General features: G+C 34.6%; 3 protein-coding genes across 3 annotated transcripts; 1 reads left to right on the top strand and 2 right to left on the bottom strand.

Annotated features, from left to right (window-relative positions):
• Nucleotides 1-790: 790 nt before the first annotated feature.
• On the top strand, nt 791-5,151 carry LOC110605397 (transcription termination factor MTERF2, chloroplastic). Its single transcript, XM_021743965.2, has 6 exons — nt 791-1,711; nt 2,073-2,481; nt 2,708-2,923; nt 3,689-3,796; nt 4,184-4,458; nt 4,615-5,151. The coding sequence occupies exons 1-6, from the start codon at nt 975-977 to the stop codon at nt 4,943-4,945; spliced, it is 2,076 nt and encodes a 691-aa protein (XP_021599657.1). The 5' UTR covers nt 791-974; the 3' UTR covers nt 4,946-5,151.
• A 496-nt stretch (nt 5,152-5,647) lies between these two features.
• On the bottom strand, nt 5,648-12,225 carry LOC110605605 (phenylalanine--tRNA ligase alpha subunit, cytoplasmic). Its single transcript, XM_021744236.2, has 18 exons — nt 11,951-12,225; nt 11,519-11,644; nt 11,195-11,284; nt 10,782-10,838; nt 9,813-9,868; nt 9,595-9,687; nt 9,037-9,127; nt 8,747-8,784; nt 8,583-8,621; nt 8,213-8,289; nt 8,045-8,129; nt 7,863-7,959; nt 7,239-7,347; nt 6,801-6,872; nt 6,399-6,465; nt 6,177-6,302; nt 6,010-6,064; nt 5,648-5,919 (listed from the first exon to the last, which is right to left on the bottom strand). The coding sequence occupies exons 1-18, from the start codon at nt 12,095-12,097 to the stop codon at nt 5,866-5,868; spliced, it is 1,479 nt and encodes a 492-aa protein (XP_021599928.1). The 5' UTR covers nt 12,098-12,225; the 3' UTR covers nt 5,648-5,865.
• A 789-nt stretch (nt 12,226-13,014) lies between these two features.
• LOC110605247 (NADH dehydrogenase [ubiquinone] iron-sulfur protein 8-B, mitochondrial) lies at nt 13,015-17,124 on the bottom strand. The gene is made up of 8 exons (XM_021743675.2): nt 16,929-17,124; nt 15,758-15,836; nt 15,205-15,258; nt 14,785-14,876; nt 14,589-14,702; nt 13,817-13,884; nt 13,560-13,671; nt 13,015-13,459 (listed from the first exon to the last, which is right to left on the bottom strand). Exons 1-8 carry the CDS (start codon nt 16,980-16,982, stop codon nt 13,364-13,366), a joined length of 669 nt encoding a protein of 222 aa, XP_021599367.1. The 5' UTR covers nt 16,983-17,124; the 3' UTR covers nt 13,015-13,363.
• Between the last annotated feature and the right edge of the window lie 47 nt (nt 17,125-17,171).

Genomic DNA, 17,171 nt, shown 5'->3' with positions numbered 1-17,171 from the left:
TATTCAATTTTATTATTTTTATCAGTACTGTGAATAGTTTTATTGTATTTGAGATTTATATATAATTAAATATGGTTAAAATAATTTAATTTAGTTCCACAGAGATTTATGAAATTATTAGCTCTTTTTTTGTGAAATTATTAGCTCTTGTCATTATTTAAAAAATTGACACATAATAATATCCTATCAAAGAAAATATTTACCTCGTGCTTTTAGACTAGATAAAAAAGAAAAACTTAGTTATTCATAAAAATCTCCTCTTAATAAAGCTAAACCTAGCGATAGCAATTTTTAATATGACCCATTTATGCTACACAACACGTAATTGTAGTGTGATAAATGGTGAATTCTTAAATTTCGAGTCTTTTTATCTATTTATTTTAAAATATTTAATTATATAATAAAAAATAAAGGTAAATGGATTATTTTATTTTTTTTGTCAAACTTATTTTATCCTTTAAAGTATGAGCGAATAGGTAAATAAACACTTAAATTTTTTTAAATCCAAACAAAATTTCAAATATTGAAATAAGCCCAATAAATTATTTAATTTTTTAGAAATTGAATGATTTATAGGTACCTTAAGGATATATTTTGCCATCATTAAATTTAAAAGATGAATTTATTTTAATAGTTAAAAGGATTTATTTGGATAAAAATAAAGTTTTAAAATTTATTTGACTATTCACCTCTAATTAAAGGATTAAAATAGACATTTGCCCAAAGAAGAGTGATGGTATCCCAGAGTATACTCTGTCGACATGCTATTATCCCTCTTTAGTAAAAACCTAAGCTAAACTTCACATTGCAAAACCCTGAGTTACGAAACCTTACCGTTATTTTGACGTTCAACGTCTATTTTTGTTGGGAAAATTGGATTTTCGTCGCCTAATGTTATCCCACTACAAGGGCCATCTATTCACCCTCACCACTCTATCCATTTACGCTCGGATCAGCGTCCCAGAAGTGAAGATATGATGCCCTGTTCGCAGCACCACCCCTCCTTCCACCCCAACCTCCGCCTTTGCCACCGCCACAACCACCGCATGAACTTTATTTCCTCAACCGGCCTCCACACCTCTTCCTGTTATACCATTACTATCTCCTCCTCCCTCCATCATCAACATCACCAACCTCCTCAAAGCCAGGCCACCACCAGCACCTCCTCCCCTACCAATGAACCAATCCTCCGGACCCACAATTCCAAGTCCAGCATTCCCCTCCTCCACCACCTAAAACAAAGAAGCCAACTTCAAAACGCAATACAAGAAGAAAAATTGCAGGATGCTATTTCACCAGAAGAGAAAGTGAAGCTTTTGGAAATGACCCTCGTCACCAAGAAGCGAATCCCGCAATTCCCAGGTTCAATTTTCCCTCAGTTACCCACTGAAACCAACTCTCCTTTGCAAACCCTTTTCCAGAAAGGAAGCGAAGAAAGTGAATACAACAATGGAAGGGAAGATGAAATGATAATGAAGGCGCTTGAAATACGGAGAAAAGTGACTGCGGAGATTTTCAAGGAAGCTATGAGGAGGAAAGGCAAGTTCGGAATAACATATTCGACCAATTTGGTTAATAGATTGAGTGATTTTATCGATTTTATTATGATTGAGGCTGCGAAATTGAAGAGGTTGCCTGAATTTGAGTCTTCGAGTTTCAATGTTAGAGCTAAGACTGCTATTGAGGACTTGAATGTTGTTCCACTTATCAGGTACTCCAATTACAATGGTTTTTACGGTATTTTGTTTTGGTTAACTAGGTGCTTGGTTCCTTGTCTCGGTGAACTGATTGATCTTTATTTGTGGGTTTGTGACAAAAATCTTTATTGGAGTAAATATGGGTTCATCTTAACCTTCTCATTGAAGTTTTGATTGATTCTATCTCAATTCAAATGTGTAAATTTACTCTATTTCATTAGGAGTTTAGGATGCTATCTTGATAAACTCTTTTGTTCTGTTACCAGTGCTTGGACCAATGTCAAACTGCAATTTTCTGTCACTATTATATGTAGAAGTAAAATGAAGTCAAGACTGGAGTTTGATTTATCAATTGTGATTGCTAAATTAATGTAGGTGGCTGAAACACAATGGGTTGCCATATCCTAAGATTGCTAAGCTCATATGCTTGTCAAGAGGAAATCTAGAGTCCATCACACGCCTGGCTGAGTGGTTGAAATCAATTCATGTCAAGGGAGAGTTTATCGGGGTTGTGCTAACAAAAGCAGGGGATAACATTTTAGAACACAGTATTAAAGAACTAGATGAAACTGTTGAGTATCTAGAGAGCAATGGAGTGAGGAGGGATTGGATGGGCTACATAATGACTCGGTGCCCTCAATTATTGTCCTATAGCATGGAAGAAGTGAGAACTCGAGTCCAGTTCTACTTGGATTTGGGTATGAATGAGAAGGATTTTGGAACAATGGTCTTTGATTATCCTAGGGTACTTGGCTATTTTACCCTTGAAGAGATGAATCAAAAGGTAACCGACTTATTAATCTGCTTTCTGCATTTTCTATTTTTCTATGATTACAAGTTCTGATTTGCTTCCAGGAACACATTCAAGTTTGCCTGCCCAATTAATTAGCTATTATGAAGCACCAAGCACCAAGCACCGGAACAATGATTCTATTTTTGTGTTTGGAGTACTCTTCTACAAATTCTTCCAATCGTGTATATGTGGTGAGATAATCCTCTTCTTCCTCCAGGTTAATTATCTGAAGGAGTTTGGGCTCAGTACTGAAGATGTTGGGAAATTACTAGCATTTAAGCCACAGTTGATGGCTTGCAGCATTGAGGAAAGATGGAAGCCACTTGTTAAGTATTTATACTACCTTGGAATCTCTCGAGATGGTATGAGGAGAATGCTTACAATTAAACCAATAGTTTTCTGCATTGATTTGGAAGAGACTATAGTGCCAAAGGTATGAACTGCTGGTTTTTACATGCTTATTCTTCAGCTTTGTTAATGCTACATGTCATGGATTTCAATTGTGATCATGAAGAACGAAAATAGGCCTATGATGGCTGTAACGTGATGCTAATGGTATATTGCTATATGCATTTTTTTGAAAAATTTGCTAAATTAATTGAAATAAATATATATTTAAAGCTACAAGTAAAACTAAGATACACATCTATAATATGCTTGAAAATATCAAATAAGATTTTAAATATTATTAGAGATCATTAGCATTAATCAAGTTAAATGAATATATAGATAGTAAAGAATTAACTTTATTACTGTTACTTGACGATAAATATAAGTAACACATCTAGATAATGGACAATTACCATTACTTAATGATAAATAATGGCGCTTTCTGTGAATAATAGGTTGGCTATCACATGTGCTTTTCTCTTTTCCTCTATAATATGAGGATAATGGGATCAAAGACCTTAAAAATCCATAATATGTTATGTAACAGCCATTATTTAAAACCATGCTACGTATTGAACAAGCATGTTTTATAATCTAGCTGAATTCTGCCTTGATTTGTTTTGTCCTCCTAATCTTGGTTTCTTGTCTTATTTCTTTTGCTCTCCAGCATCTAGCTTTGGTAATAATTTTTGAATTGCACGAACCATGTATTTTCTTTAAATGAAATAGTATATGTGTTGAGTTATGCTAGTGCTTTTGTCGTTCTTTCATATGAGAGTTAACAAGATTAAATTTTTTCTTTCTGAAGGTGCGGTTTTTTAAGGACATAGGTGTTAGAGACGACGCTATTGGCAAAATGCTTGTTAAATTTCCACCATTGCTAACATACAGCCTCTACAAGAAAATCCGGCCAGTGGTTTGTTCTTTTTCTCAGTCAATGTTTTTGTCCTTTACATATCCTTCATTCAGTGTTGCACTTTTGAAGTATCCCCAGTAAGATATACACTGTAGATATATGTATTCTTTTGTTTTCCAAGTAGAGTTGGGGCAAGTTAACAATACCGTGCCTGTGAATTGATATATCTATTTTTATGTCGATGACTCTGTTAATGAGTCGTTGAAGAATTAGCTTATTTCCACCAAGATTGTAGTGCCAAAATCCTCACAACAATAGTCCTTTATTTGCTAATAATATACATTTGGGATAATTCTTCATCATGTAAATCTCTATGGATGGTTCCTTTTGTTGATCGATCAAATAACATATATTATTTCATTAAGCTGAAATTGGAGTATCATGCAGGTCATATTCTTGATGACAAAAGCTGGTGTTAGTGAGAGAAACATTGGGAAGGTGATAGCTCTGGGACCGGAGCTCTTGGGATGCAGCATAGCACATAAGCTTGATACGAGTGTGAAATATTTGCTGTCACTGGGCATACGCCATAATCAATTGGGTGAGATGATTGCTGATTTTCCCATGTTACTACGTTACAACATAGACCTCCTCCGTCCCAAGTATCGATACTTGAGGCGAACCATGGTCCGCCCTTTGCAGGATCTCATTGAGTTTCCAAGGTAAACAACCTCATGGGGAGCTCTACCTGACGTTACATATATTGCAATTTTGCTAATGCACAAGAGAAGAATATCCAGCCCAGAACTGTGTACTTGTGAGCTTACATGCTTTTCAATGTTAATGATGACATTAACAAAGAGTGAAATTATTTGCAGGTTCTTCAGCTATTCTCTAGATGAACGGATAATTCCAAGGCACAAAGTTCTCCTGGAGAATCGAATCAATTTTAAACTACGTTACATGTTAGCTACAAGTGATGAAGAATTTCAAAATTTGGTTGAGAATGCTGTTGAAAGGCGCCGTAGATTTGAATCTGGAGTAATGAATGTTACTCTCTCCAAGTCTCTTGTAGCTGATAACTCATCAGAAGAGAGGAAAGCGTTTGAACACGGTGAGATGGTTGATGTTCAAACTAATTCTCAGGTAACCGATGACCCTTCAGACCCTTCAGATGAGGAAGAAATTAGTTATTTTTCCGATACTTGAACAATTGATACATTAACATTGATAACAAAATTAAATTATTTGAAAGAAGGATTCTGAAAGCTGTTGCAGCTCAGAAAAACTTAAGCTGCTCCCTGTTTATACATTACATGTAAAAGAATAGCTACTAAACATTAGAAAAGGAGGTCTGCGTGCTGTAAATGGTTTAATTTCCACTAAATCTCAAACCCAAACTTGTTAAGCTTTCACTGTGTGGCTCCTTTGAGGCATGTTTAGATGCAGACTGAAAATTGAAGCAAACTATTCTTTTTTCACTTTGCCCTAATTTAAACCACGTAATTAGGTAAAAAAAAAAAAAAAAAAAACTGGCTGAGCTAATTTAATTTAAAAAATAACTTCAATTCGTTTAGTAAAAACGTCTCGAACATTAAACTTAAATTGCTTGGAGTTAACTTTCTTGTAAATTGAACCAAGTAACTTTTGTTATATTTTCTTCAGCCTGATGACAAAATTATTTAACTTGATATACATTTTTTACTTTCATACTATTCTTACAATTATATTAATTTTAATATAAACTAGTTTTAATAATAATCCTAGCTCATTAAGTGAAGAAAAATAAGTTTATAGAAACACCTATGTAAATGTTAACAATTAGAGAAATTTCTTTTATTTATTTAAATGTTCGAGTATAACTTTTTTTAATTGTTTTAAAATATATTTTATTAATTTTTTGGCGATATATAGAGAAAAAAAATATAAAATTATAAGAAATTCGGAGCCAGGAAATATTGTTAGAATCCCTTCTGAGAATTGCAGTACAAGGTCATAGGACTCGTAACATGGCGATGACGAAAGAATACAAAGTCAGGCACTTGACACTTTCCACCCGTATAACTCGTTCAATTTGCTCTCCAATGGAAACGGAATAAAAATGATAAGAATGGAGAAACACTCGAAATCTACCGAATTCCAATGAGACATAAAGGGTTTTTCTTCATGAGTGTAAGATCCACCTGCAATTACAAGAATGTGTGCGATTCAGCAAACGATGAACATAGCATGATTGCCTATCTTGCATAAACATTAAGTGTGAAAGACTGTACCTTGTGTCCAAACAGATCACGTATATTATCAATTCCATACAATATCATCGTTGGTCTGTTTCAAACAAGGAAAACAAGAATATCAATATTCAATATAGTATTACTGATTATATTTTTCATAATAATTCTCGGTCATTTTACTATATTTGCAATTGTCAGTTTCTTACCTTTCAAGCGAAAGGCCCCATGCAATAACACTAACATCTTCTGGGAATCCCATGGGACGCAACATTTCAGGCCTGAACATGCCAGAATTTCCAATCTCCACCCACTTCCCAAAGCCTTCGTGATAGCTGGCACATTAAGCATGTTTCAGTATATTACTTCTGCTAACGGTAAAGTTTCAAAATTATTCAATAGATCCGCAGCAGTAGCCTCTTATTTATTACCTGAAAATCTCCATGCTAGGTTCGGTATATGGATTGTAAGCAGGCTTGAAGCGTAGTTTGGACATCCCTGAAAGCGGAATATGGATTTAGAAGTTGAATTTTTCCTCATTATAATAGCCATTGAATTTTCTTCATCTTAGGATCCAATCTCATCCAAGATCACGGTGTCTTTGCCATATCAAACAAGTGATGTTTATGGCAAATTAAGAAGTTTAGCTCTTGACATCCAAATTACCACCAGGAATCCTACCGTGTTGACTGACAAAACTTAAATATACCTAATTACCTACCTACTTGATTTATTCAAAGATTGGTATTTGCTTCCTAGGAAGAAAAAGAACAGGAAAATACACTGAAGAGTTAAAACCAAAAATAAGTATTAGTAGGATGAGATTTTATTACCCAATCGTGAAAAAAAGTCCTCCAGGATTCCAATCAGGTGACTCAAAGTAAGCCCTCGATCACACACAAGACCTGAAACCAAGTGCAGGAGCAGGAGTTTGGAGTGTTAATTGATCAGAAAAAAAATTCACAGTGCGTAAATCTAATTTTTGAACAGAGATGCTTGATGCATTAGATAGGGACCCAAATTTAGAATACAAAAGTAACTGACATGCTTTATTGCTAAAGCAGCCTGGCCCTACAAGCCTTTGGAAGGTACATGGGTTGGGCCACATCCAAATAATAGGTATTGATACAAAAAAGTAAAAATTTTGCCACTTCATTTAGTGACTATTGATGTTGCATAACAGAAAACCTGGCATATGGGACACAAACTCCTGATGCAAAACCTGAGAGTAAGCCCTAACCCCCGCATCTATTTCGTAAACTCAAACATACCTTCTATCTGATGAAACTCCGCAAGATGAGTACGATCTACTGCTTCATTTCTGAAAACTCGATCAATTGAGAAGTATCTTTTGGGGGTAAAAGCTTGCTCTTTTGCGTGCTATATCAATAACAAAATAAGTGATAAATAACACCTATACTGTACATTAAACTAGGAATAAGATGTTTAAGAGAAAAGGGGGTAGGGGAGCTAGTTTTTGAAAACCAAAATCCTTACATAATTATAATTAACAATGCAAAATATTGTGAATAATTATATTAACTTAAAATTTAAAACTAGATAAGTGAATTATTTTATTCAGGTGCTTATGACGTGCAAGATTCATTACTGAGGTGAAATAAGAGGTAAAGAGGTAGAAAGTAGAAAGTAGAAACGACAGAATCAAGGCTCTATGGATGAATGTGTTTGTTTGCTCTTAAAAGCACAGTGCAGGTTATTAAATATTAACAAAACTAGCTTTGAGTCCTTTCTGGGCATATTTGCAGCAAAGCAGTATTGAAAGGATCATCAAATAAAGAAGTCATTGCACATCTAAATGTTGTTAGAATTGTAAGAGTATTTTAAACAATCATTGAGATAGAACACTGAGCAAACAACCAGAATTGCAAAAGCACCTGTGCTAATGCATAAAGCATCCGTGATGAAATTGCTGTTGTGTGAGTTCGCAAAAGGTTTTTGTTTGCTTCATCTCTTTTCCATTCGTATGCATATCTACCAGCAAAAAATATGTATAGTATTTCTGTGAATTAGACATTTGATAAGATATTATAGTAAGGGATAGAAATACACATCATACCCTCTTGATCCATAACCCCCAGACTCATGAACCTGCTTCACCAGTTCAACATAATCCTCTGGTAGCTGCCTTGTTGTTGATGGAACTACATACACAACCACATGGAGATCAGAATGAAACTAGAAATAGCCCAAAAAAGAAAATGAAAAAATCAAGAGCTAAACCTACCTTGCAAAAAGAATGTATCATGTGAATCACGAGCAGGATGTTGTTGTGGCTGGAACAATGCATCAAAATTCCAGAAGCTGTAATTTGAAGTACAAGCAGAACTAATATTAAGAATACTCAGCACTCGAGAACCCATAAATCAGACCACTTTTTCTAAAACATGCAGACACAAAAAAAAAGGAAACATGTTCAAGCCAAAACAATTTCTCAATAATCTTTCTAAGGGAGAACATAAAGAAAGAAGAGCCATCATCTTGTTATATTTACTGTTATATTTAGTACCATCAGGTAAAGTTTCACATGCTAAACCAACATCAGCAGAAGCTCCAATTGACAATTAAGATATTGAGATGCTACACTAGTCAGATACCTGCTCTCAACATATCTATTTGTTGGCATTTCCTCGAAGCTGCATCCATTAAAAGAACAATATATAAAGATGCCAAATTTTATTAAAAAAAAAAAGTCAAAAGTAATATAAGAACAGAATCAGACAAATAGTATATATATAAGAACACAAAGGGCTGGACTTACTTTAGTTGACGAAATATATCCTTCAAGCGGTCTTTCACCTTCAATGGAAAGAAGTATCATTTAAATGAAACATTTGGAATCAATTGTAAAATGAATCATGCAGTGCAAGATACCTTTTGAAGCAAAAGAAGGGTTAAGATGAATAAAAAATTATTTGGCATCAATGAGTTCTAAACTGAATGTCATACAGCACTGGCAGTAACTTGTCAGGTGAACCATCTTACAACATCCAGTATTCATATGTTCATAAATAAATAAATAACTTGGAAAAGAAAATATTGTATTCTTGCCTTGTTGAGTGGATGAAGATGGCCACACTCAGGTGGTGGACCCTTGGCACTGAAGTTATACTCCTTAAACTCGAGTTCCTTCCAATCACCCCTAGAAAATTAGATAAATTTGTCAAAAATGTAATTGCATGGAGGCAAAATCAAATGCCAGTAATATGCAAGACTGTCCTCAGTTCATAATGGTTATACTGTACAGCACACTTCAGAATATATAGATCTATATTCCTTGGAAAGCCAAGAAAAAGAAAACATAGATGAAATGCAGAACATTTCAAGTATATGCACTCAGATGTGCAGGACACAGTTCAGCATAACTACTTATAACCATAACCACCTTCATTTGATAGGGAAGCCTTTTCTAGTAATACAGCACAGAAGAGACTCTGCATTGACATATTATTACTCAGTTGTCCCCAACTATTGGTGGTAATGAGTAAAAACCCACACAAACAATACATGAATACAATGATTTGGCATAATGAAGCATGCAAATAGCAGAGTCAACTTAGACAAAGGGCTGTGAATACATAAATGCATATAAATATAATATGAGTATACCTCTGTAGATTCTCCCGAGTCAAATCAGTTGCTGGTTTCTTTCTTTTTGGTGCATAATTAGGACCTTTTCTCACTGAATAGCCCTTCCAAGTCCTGGAGCACAAGAATGATTAGTAAAATACCTTTGAGAACTAATCAGAGAAACTTTTAGTTTCGCCACAGACAATAAGGTCACTCAAATATGCTACATAATAAACAGAATGAAGTAAGATCTTTACTGTAAAACGATCAGCTTTCTTGCTTTCAACGAATTAATGTCATCTTTGCCAATTGCCTGGAATCATAAAGAAATAAAATGCAAATTGAACAACAGAAGCATCATAAAACAGCCTATGCATATATAATATAGGAAACAGCGCAGATAAGTTGCTTCCGAAGGAAACATGGAAAAGTACCTAAGGATGAAAATAGTTAGAACTACAACATAATCATCCACTCCTAAACAGTCTTTAAAAGAGGAGCCACTTTCAAACCATAAACTGTTACCCACAAAGGTCACCATGAATACACACAGGGGAAAGATTCCCAAAATCCCATGTTCATGCTCCATTCAACAAAAAGCTAAACTGGAGATACCTTTACAATTCCTTGCCCCCACTCCAAAAAGAAGGCGGGGAACAGAGGCTTCAGCTATTTTATAATATTTTAAAACCTGGCTTTCCACCATTTAACCTAAATCAGTTCCCTCTACCCTTTTATTGGTCACAAAATTAATGACAATACATATGTAGTTGAATAACTGTAAAAGCTTATGTTCATTTCTATCATACTTGCATTTTGCTCACACAAACTTACAAACCAAACAACATGACTAGCTCATGCTCATATTGAAAGCTAAACAAACTGACCAGTAGAATTAATTAAACTAATTAATGCAATATCACATAGTTACCATTCAGAAAAGTTTGCCAAGACTAATCGTATTAGTATTCAACTTATGTAACAAAATTCATTTTTTCAAAATCAGGTTGACACCTTACCCTAAACAATGAGCACCATCCAGTCTACACTACCATACAACTACCTAATAAAAAACATAACATAAATTTTACCTACTCTACTATGGACATATTAGAAAACATATGCTTAAGAAACAAAACTCCCATAACTCCAAAGAAGATTAAAAAAGGATTGAGGAACTGGCATAAAACTGAGGAACATTAAATGCATTAAAGAAAACCATGAACCTTGTCATCTTGAATCCGCAAAAGCAAGTCCTTTACTTGGTCTTCCACATGTTGAACCTACAGGCAAAAAATAAATAAATAAATAAAAATAACCAACCACAAGGACTCACAAACTCACATTCAAAATTGTGGGTTAAAGGTGTAAAACTCACCGAGTGATCATATTGTTACAGGAATATGAATATAGTTATCAAGCAGACATGCATAGATTAATCTAATCATGGAAGAAAACAACAACAGACCCTAGCAAACGCTTTGAAATTGCCAACCAAATTATTGCATTCAAATGAGCATAAAAGATATGACATACAAAAATACCAATTTTATACAGTGTACAGCATTGAAAGTAGCAAAAGGTCTCTCAATTAAAAAGACCAAAAACCTTATTGCCACTAAAGACCTTGAAAGTGTACCTTCCTTGATATATTCTTTCCCATTTCCACCCACTTATTCTTTCCAGCCTGAGCGCACCCTATTTTGAAAATTCCAGGGTTGATCTTTTTCTGCATCAATGCAACATCAAATTTTAGTGTATTACAATTGCTTCGTTCACATAGATTAGGGAGAAAATGTTACTGAAATAACAAATATTAAGAGAAAAGTCCAAATAATTTCTATATATCCTACTTAGTAAAATCATATATACTAATCATTGATAAAAAGGTTTAGAGGGGTTCATTAATAATCATACATTGTGACATAATGCACAAATCGCAAATAAAGAAAGCAACAATAACCTGCAACTCATCCTTCGAGATGCTGCCCTCTGCTGGCACAGCCAAGAACAGCTGTACTTCAGGCGATCCTTCAGCAGCATACTTTTTCCCTTCTTCAGTAAGTACCCATGTCTCCCTCTTGATGTCCTGTGCAATATTCAAATAATTAAGTAAAGCGTTATTTAGCTCTGACAATCCGTCAACCCAGGTTGACCAACAGTTCATCAAGAAACAATTTCTCCCAATCGTCACTTTAACACCATAATTTTAACACTTCTAGCCCGCATTTGCTCTCACTGAGTGCAAAAATTAATTAAACTCCCTAAAAGATGAACTAATTGCATACTTGAACAAAATAATAGAGCGAAAACTATATGTGCTAAGAATTCATATGCAAAGAGAGTTTTACATAGTGATATGTATAGAAAGAAATACAGATAATGTAAAAAATACCTGAGCGTCGACAAAACGGAAACCGTGGAGGCTTTTGATGACATTGACGATCTCAGCGTGGTCGATTCCCCTTGCTGCGGCGAACTCGCCGGAGTCAGAGATTTCTTCGTGATTCTCTAAATAGCCCAAAATCGCCTCCTCTGCCATTATCTCTCGATTGCAAGTTCTCTTGTGGCTATGTGAGTTTTTAGTAGACTAGTTTCAACATAGCCACCAGAGCTTTTCAGTCTAGTGCTGGCGATGATGCAAATGAAACGCTTGCTGCTAGAGCTAGGGCAAGGAAAGAGAGGGCTGGGCTCTTGTTTTGGGCTTCAAGATTTACCTAAAACTTGGGCATTTGTTCACCGTTTGGGAGGAGACAAGTTATCTTCAAGTTAGTTCTTAGAAAAAAAAAATCTTCAAATTTTTTTTTGTAAATGATATTAATTTTTTATATTTTTTAAAGCATATTTTAATTGTTTTACATATATTAAAATATTATAAAAGAAAATATTTTGAGTTAAAAAAGTATATTTTTTGAAGCATCCGATATATTTTTTTTCGTCTTTTACTAAGATTAAACTATAGATGTTTGTTATCCAAAAATTCACTCTTCTCAAGATCTAACAGTTTCAATTTTTTTTTAAATCACTTAAATATAAATTTATTATAGCTTTCATACAATTGCTTCCAACTTACATTTATATGTGAAAAATGCATTTTTCAAAAAATTACTTTTCTTTATTTAGTTGTAATATTAAAAAATAAAAACAATGTTAAATATAGAAAATTTAATGACAGTTAGTTCCAATTTTAAAAAATGAAATTTATCTTCCTTACAAATTGCAATAATTTTCTTTTTTTTAATCTATTAATTTTTACTTCAATTGACAAATACTTGAATTAAATATTTTTTGAAATCAAATAATTTTTTTAATCCTCTAAAAATCAGAAGATATAAAAATTATTCCGAAAAATGTAATGTTTCATTGAAATAAGCACCTTAAAGGAAGTTTAAGCAATTACGATACATTGAACTCTGTCAAAACAGAAACAATAAATTTGAAGAGCCATATAGATCAGCCTTAAAAGAGTAAGGAACAAACTAAGCATTCCCCATTTACTGTCTCGGTTGAAATCAGAAACATTCAGCTACACAGATCAGAGCCCAATGACCAACAATCAGGTCCAATTCAAACAAGTTTGAAGCTACTCGTGCATTATCATCAAACTAAAAATTCTAGAGACGGAAACGTCGGTAACATTGGAGTTCTTTATCCATCTCTTTTCGATCTTTAACACGTAGCAGCAACAGCAGATTCAATGAAAAAGAACCATTACTGAATCACAAAAAAATTTCAATACAAGTATTCAAGACCTGTACACAGATCTTTTATTTTCACTTGAAAATTTTGAGTGTCCACTGGCAAAGCATCAGCGATAGAGACTCTCAGATCTCAGGTTCTCTGCAATCTCAGTTTCCCATCGGTCCCCATTGTCAAGTAGCTTCTCCTTGTCATACAGAAGCTCCTGCAACATATTTTAAATGTTAAGAGAGGAGTTCATCTCTAGCAAGTAATCGGTTCATTAACAGTAAAAGTAGCCCAATCATGAAAGAAATGCTAATAACCTCATGCGTCTCTGTTGCAAATTCAAAGTTAGGCCCCTCAACAATTGCATCAACGGGGCATGCCTCTTGGCAGAATCCACAGTATATGCATTTTGTCATGTCAATATCATACCTGCAGAATCAACACAGATGCAAGTGAGAGATGAACAGAGTAAGAGAGAGAAAGAGGGGGGGGGGGGTTGTTGAGGGCAAGGGGGAGAGAAAAGGATCAAAGGAATGAAGTGGAGAGAGAAATTAGGCACAATTAAACCCCTGACCTAGTTGTCCTACGGCTTCCATCTTCACGTTCCTCAGCCTCTATTGTTATCGCTTGTGCAGGGCATATCTGAGAAACAACCAGGCCTCATGAGAAAACCACTACTTGATACAACTACTGAAGGCACTACATAATGAAAGACTGTTGCAATCCAAATATATTAATATGGTACATTATGATAATTGGAACAGGACCTGTTTCTTGAAATGCCTACAATAGAGCACATATAAAACTTAAGCCACAAAGTATATAATCCAGTACCCAATTTAGAATCAGCTCTCAACATTGTATGCAGCAGTTAATGGAGTTTCACTACCTTGAACTTGAACTATTGAAAAAAAAAAAAAACTGCAATATGTTTGAGCCACATATAACTAGAATAGAAATGCAAAAAAGGATAACAGAAAACACAATATGCACAAAAGTTTACAGCTTCACAATAGCAGCATTTGCGGAAGGCTTCAAACATGCAGGATTATACAAAACCTGCTAGGCAATTGTCTGTAAATGTTTAATGGATGATACTAAAAAAAATTTCCCAGAGAAAAACGGCAGAGGAACAATCAATTTGTTGAAATTTGTGGTGAATCAACACAATTTCACTTAATATGAACTCTGGCAAAATCTGATAAAGTCCAACCTAGTAACTGATTGAAGAGGGAACTGTGTAACAGGAGAACAAAAAGTAGCACTTTGCATATTGTACTTGTACAAAGCATGTTTGTGAGAATACACATCTTTTCAGATGAAGTCCAACAAAATTTTGATCTTACAGCTTCACAGAGTTTGCAGGCAATGCAACGTTCCTCTCCAGTTGGATATCGTCGAAGGGCGTGCTCACCACGAAACCGGGGGCTCAAAGGACCTTTCTCAAATGGATAATTGATCTGTACAACGGAAGATATCTTTTCTATCATGATGCAACAAAGACATGCCAAAGAAACCCAGATAGCAATTAGGATGACTTACAGTCACTTTCCTCTCAAAGAAATACTTGAGTGTTAACATCAAACCACGAACCATTTCAGTGAGAAATAGTGTGTTTATGCTTCTTTCAAAAACTGCAAGTACTCAAAAAGTATCAGGGATTACTCATCAATTAGCAGAGGAAATGAAACTGAATTACACAAACATATATGTATTTATATGCATATACATATATATACACACACACATATAATATGTACTTCTTTTGGTTAACCTAAAATCCCAATTAAATTCAGGGCTCAACGCAAGTTAACAAACTGACCCAACAAAAAAAAAGAAAAACAATAGGTGGAATTTTGGATTTGTTTTTCATTTCAATATAAATGAGTTTATTTTATATTTCAAATTGCATTGACTGCTGCACATCCCCATCAATATATACTTTCAAGAAAAATGTATTACCAGAACTCCAATCCTTGGAAATCTCCTTTGCAAGCTGCTCCCTTTCTTCATCATCTGCGGTTAGCAAATGAAAAGAAAAAACATGAGCCACAAATACATGGATGCAGCATAAATATTGCAGTCCAGGAACAAGAAAATTTACATCAAACTTAGCGTTCTACCTAATGGTCATTATAGGTAATAATTTTTGCAAACATTTTGCTTCAGGCTAGTCTCTGAAGAAATTTATCCAAAATCATAACAAATCCATGCTTTTCTCTGGTAAAGCTGATAAACGCATATAGAGATATTATACAACAGCAACATGGCTATTACTGATTTAACTTTAGCTGCCCCATCAGAGAGATATTATATGGCTATTCACTTTGATGTGATTTCTTCTTTGCACCTTTAGCACAACCAGCCATACTTTTTTTCTTTCTTTTTTGTGTGTCTAAAGGTTTATGCAATGCTCTCCCTGCCCAACAAGGGGGGAGAAAAGAGAGAGAACTCCATCAAAAGAGAGAGAGAGAGATTTATAGCTGAAAAATAAACTGAATGGAGTAAGGAAAACCTTTTTTGGTGGAATACAAGCGTGCACAAGATTGTAGTGCATATTGGTTTGAGCCCTGCAATGCTTGTAAAGAGACAGCCTAAACACACAAAGCATGGAAATATATTAACATTAAGCCAATTTCAAGGGACGAAAAAAGGCAACGCAAAAAAGCAATATGAAAAATGTCAATTGTATATTAAAGGGCTAGAACAACAATATTATCCTTATTTTTTATGATGAAAATGTACTACAACAGTGGCAAAACAGCAGTGTCAGCAATTGCAATATGCAGACTACTAAGACATCAAACTTCATAAAGGAAACATGAAAAAGGTCAATCATAAAAGTTATATTAGTAACATTAAGAAAACCAAAACAGTTATTCCAGCACATACCTATCATTGTTTGAACACATAACCCAGCAAAGGAACAATGAAAAACATTTCTCCATGCCATCATCCAACACTCTTTCATTACACTAACAATTTCCTTGTAGCTTTATGCATTTTTTCAACCCAGATTAAGGTTTTAGAAAATGACACTAAAGGACTATAAGCAAACAATTTGCTTGAAGCAAAAAGCATACGCAATTATAATGGCACCTAAAATTCGGCAGCTTGTAGCAACCAAACAAATAAGAAAAAAAAAAAGAAAAGAAACAAATTAGAGGATGGGCTTCATTTCTTATGCCCATGAATCAAAAGTGAATCATCGCCATTTCGTAAAGCTAGATGTAACATGAAAACGTCCAGTGAATATAACCAAGTGCACATCCACTTCCAGCACATTGTAGAATAAATATTCATAGTCATAACCCCAAAAAGATCTTCAACCAAACTAAGGTGCGACAAACACTAATTCAAAGGCAACGATATGCATAAAAAAGTTGCGAGATTCTTTAAAACTGGCGAGAAATTTAAATTTAAACCAGTAAATCCATTTGCAATCGCTAGGTATTCAAATCTACCTCACAATCTAAAACGTTACAAATCACACCATATAAATGCCGAAATGAAAATTAAACAGGAAAATGACAAAGGAAAAGGAATATTAGCCTCGAGTTGCAAACAGTAATAACTAAGAATGAAATTTATATGGATTCCACCATTTCCTACATTTTTCCGGAAACTAGACAAAGAGAGGAAGCGAAACAGGAAGCGATAGAAAGTTAGGGCTAAAGAGTCCTCACAAGCTGACGAGCCCGAAGCGCGGAGAGAGACTTGCGAGCTAAGATCGCAGCCATTGGTGAGGTACTGACAACGGCAAGGACGACTGGGGATTCTTCCTCTGCTTCGCTGGCGATTCGAAGAGAAGCGACTGAAAATCCGAAACCACCTGATAAATGGAGTGATCTTTTTTTATTTTCTTAATTAAAAAAAAAAAGAAAAAAAAAACTCAAAACAAAAACAAAACTACGACATTGGTGTCAGCC

The sequence above is a fragment of the Manihot esculenta genome, chromosome 17 (genome assembly GCF_001659605.2).
Source record: "Manihot esculenta cultivar AM560-2 chromosome 17, M.esculenta_v8, whole genome shotgun sequence".
Taxonomy (NCBI): domain Eukaryota; kingdom Viridiplantae; phylum Streptophyta; class Magnoliopsida; order Malpighiales; family Euphorbiaceae; genus Manihot; species Manihot esculenta.
The sequence above is the reverse complement of the archived record's forward strand: the minus strand, read 5'-3'. Positions and strand labels throughout refer to the sequence as shown.

Bases quoted from the DNA above. Each gene is read 5' to 3' on its own strand.
- LOC110605247 (XM_021743675.2), bottom strand. From the start codon at position 16,982: ATGGCTGCGATCTTAGCTCGCAAGTCTCTCTCCGCGCTTCGGGCTCGT. The intron at 15,259-15,757 runs GTTTTCCTTACT...TGCTAACCGCAG, and splicing joins CTTGTATTCCACCAAAAAAG to ATGATGAAGAAAGGGAGCAG. The intron at 14,703-14,784 runs GTAAGTCATCCT...TCCGTTGTACAG, and splicing joins TCTTTGAGAGGAAAGTGACT to ATCAATTATCCATTTGAGAA.
- LOC110605605 (XM_021744236.2), bottom strand. From the start codon at position 12,097: ATGGCAGAGGAGGCGATTTTGGGCTATTTAGAGAATCACGAAGAAATC. The intron at 8,130-8,212 runs GTAGGTTTAGCT...TTGTGTATGTAG, and splicing joins TGATACATTCTTTTTGCAAG to TTCCATCAACAACAAGGCAG. The intron at 6,466-6,800 runs GTAATAAAATCT...TTCCGCTTTCAG, and splicing joins GGACTTTTTTTCACGATTGG to GGATGTCCAAACTACGCTTC.
- LOC110605397 (XM_021743965.2), top strand. From the start codon at position 975: ATGATGCCCTGTTCGCAGCACCACCCCTCCTTCCACCCCAACCTCCGC. The intron at 1,712-2,072 runs GTACTCCAATTA...AAATTAATGTAG, and splicing joins AATGTTGTTCCACTTATCAG to GTGGCTGAAACACAATGGGT. The intron at 4,459-4,614 runs GTAAACAACCTC...AATTATTTGCAG, and splicing joins GATCTCATTGAGTTTCCAAG to GTTCTTCAGCTATTCTCTAG.